The sequence below is a fragment of the Arachis stenosperma genome, chromosome 3 (genome assembly GCF_014773155.1).
Source record: "Arachis stenosperma cultivar V10309 chromosome 3, arast.V10309.gnm1.PFL2, whole genome shotgun sequence".
In the NCBI taxonomy this organism is placed as follows: domain Eukaryota; kingdom Viridiplantae; phylum Streptophyta; class Magnoliopsida; order Fabales; family Fabaceae; genus Arachis; species Arachis stenosperma.
The window spans coordinates 85,151,374-85,152,173 of record NC_080379.1 but is presented as its reverse complement, the minus strand read 5'-3'; the positions used below and the strand labels follow the sequence as shown (position 1 = coordinate 85,152,173).

Genomic DNA, 800 nt, shown 5'->3' with positions numbered 1-800 from the left:
GAAATCAAGCGTATCTTACAAAAGATAGTAGAGCCTCATAGAAAAGACTGGAGCACCAGGCTACAAGATGCACTTTAGGCATATAGAACAGCATATAAGACACCCATTGGGATGAGTCCTTTCCGCTTGGTTTATGGAAAAGCTTGTCATCTTCCAGTTGAAGTAGAACACAGAGCCTTTTGGGCAGTTAAGGAGTTCAACATGGGAATTGATAAAGCCGGAGTTGAAAGGAAGTTGCAACTGCAAGAATTGGAGAGCCTTCGTCTAGAAGCCTATGAGAACTCAAGAATATACAAGGAGAAGATGAAGGCTGTACATGATCAAAATATCAAGAAGAAAGAGTTCCAACCTGGAGATTTAGTCCTCCTTTACAAATCTCGACTAAGGCTCATGCCAGATAAGTTGAGATCAAGATGGAAAGGTCCATATAGAGTAGAGAAGGCAGAACCATACGGAGTTTATCACCTAAGCCATCCTTCAAGCTCTGAACTCATTAAAGTTAATGGACAACGCCTGAAGCTATACCATGGCGAGAAGAGGCAGAGAAACAAGGAGTTTGAGATCTTTCTCTTGGAAGATCCCCACATAGCAGAAGACTGAGCTGGTGGAGCGTCCAACTTAAGGATGTTAAAGCAAAGTGCTAGGTGGGAGACAACCCACCATGGTATGAACGTTTTTTTCCTTATTTTTAGTTTTTCCTATTCAATAACTGTTCTCTTTATTAGTACTTTCGTGCATTTTCATTTACATGTTTTTTATAAAAAAAATATATTCGCTACGCGACGCGATCGCATCCGCGA

At 41.0% G+C, this 800-nt stretch overlaps 1 protein-coding gene across 1 annotated transcript; it reads left to right on the top strand.

Moving 5' to 3' along the window:
- Positions 1-201: 201 nt before the first annotated feature.
- LOC130966345 (uncharacterized) lies at positions 202-600 on the top strand. The gene has a single exon (XM_057891135.1). The coding sequence runs from the start codon at positions 202-204 to the stop codon at positions 598-600; it is 399 nt and encodes a 132-aa protein (XP_057747118.1).
- Positions 601-800: the final 200 nt, after the last annotated feature.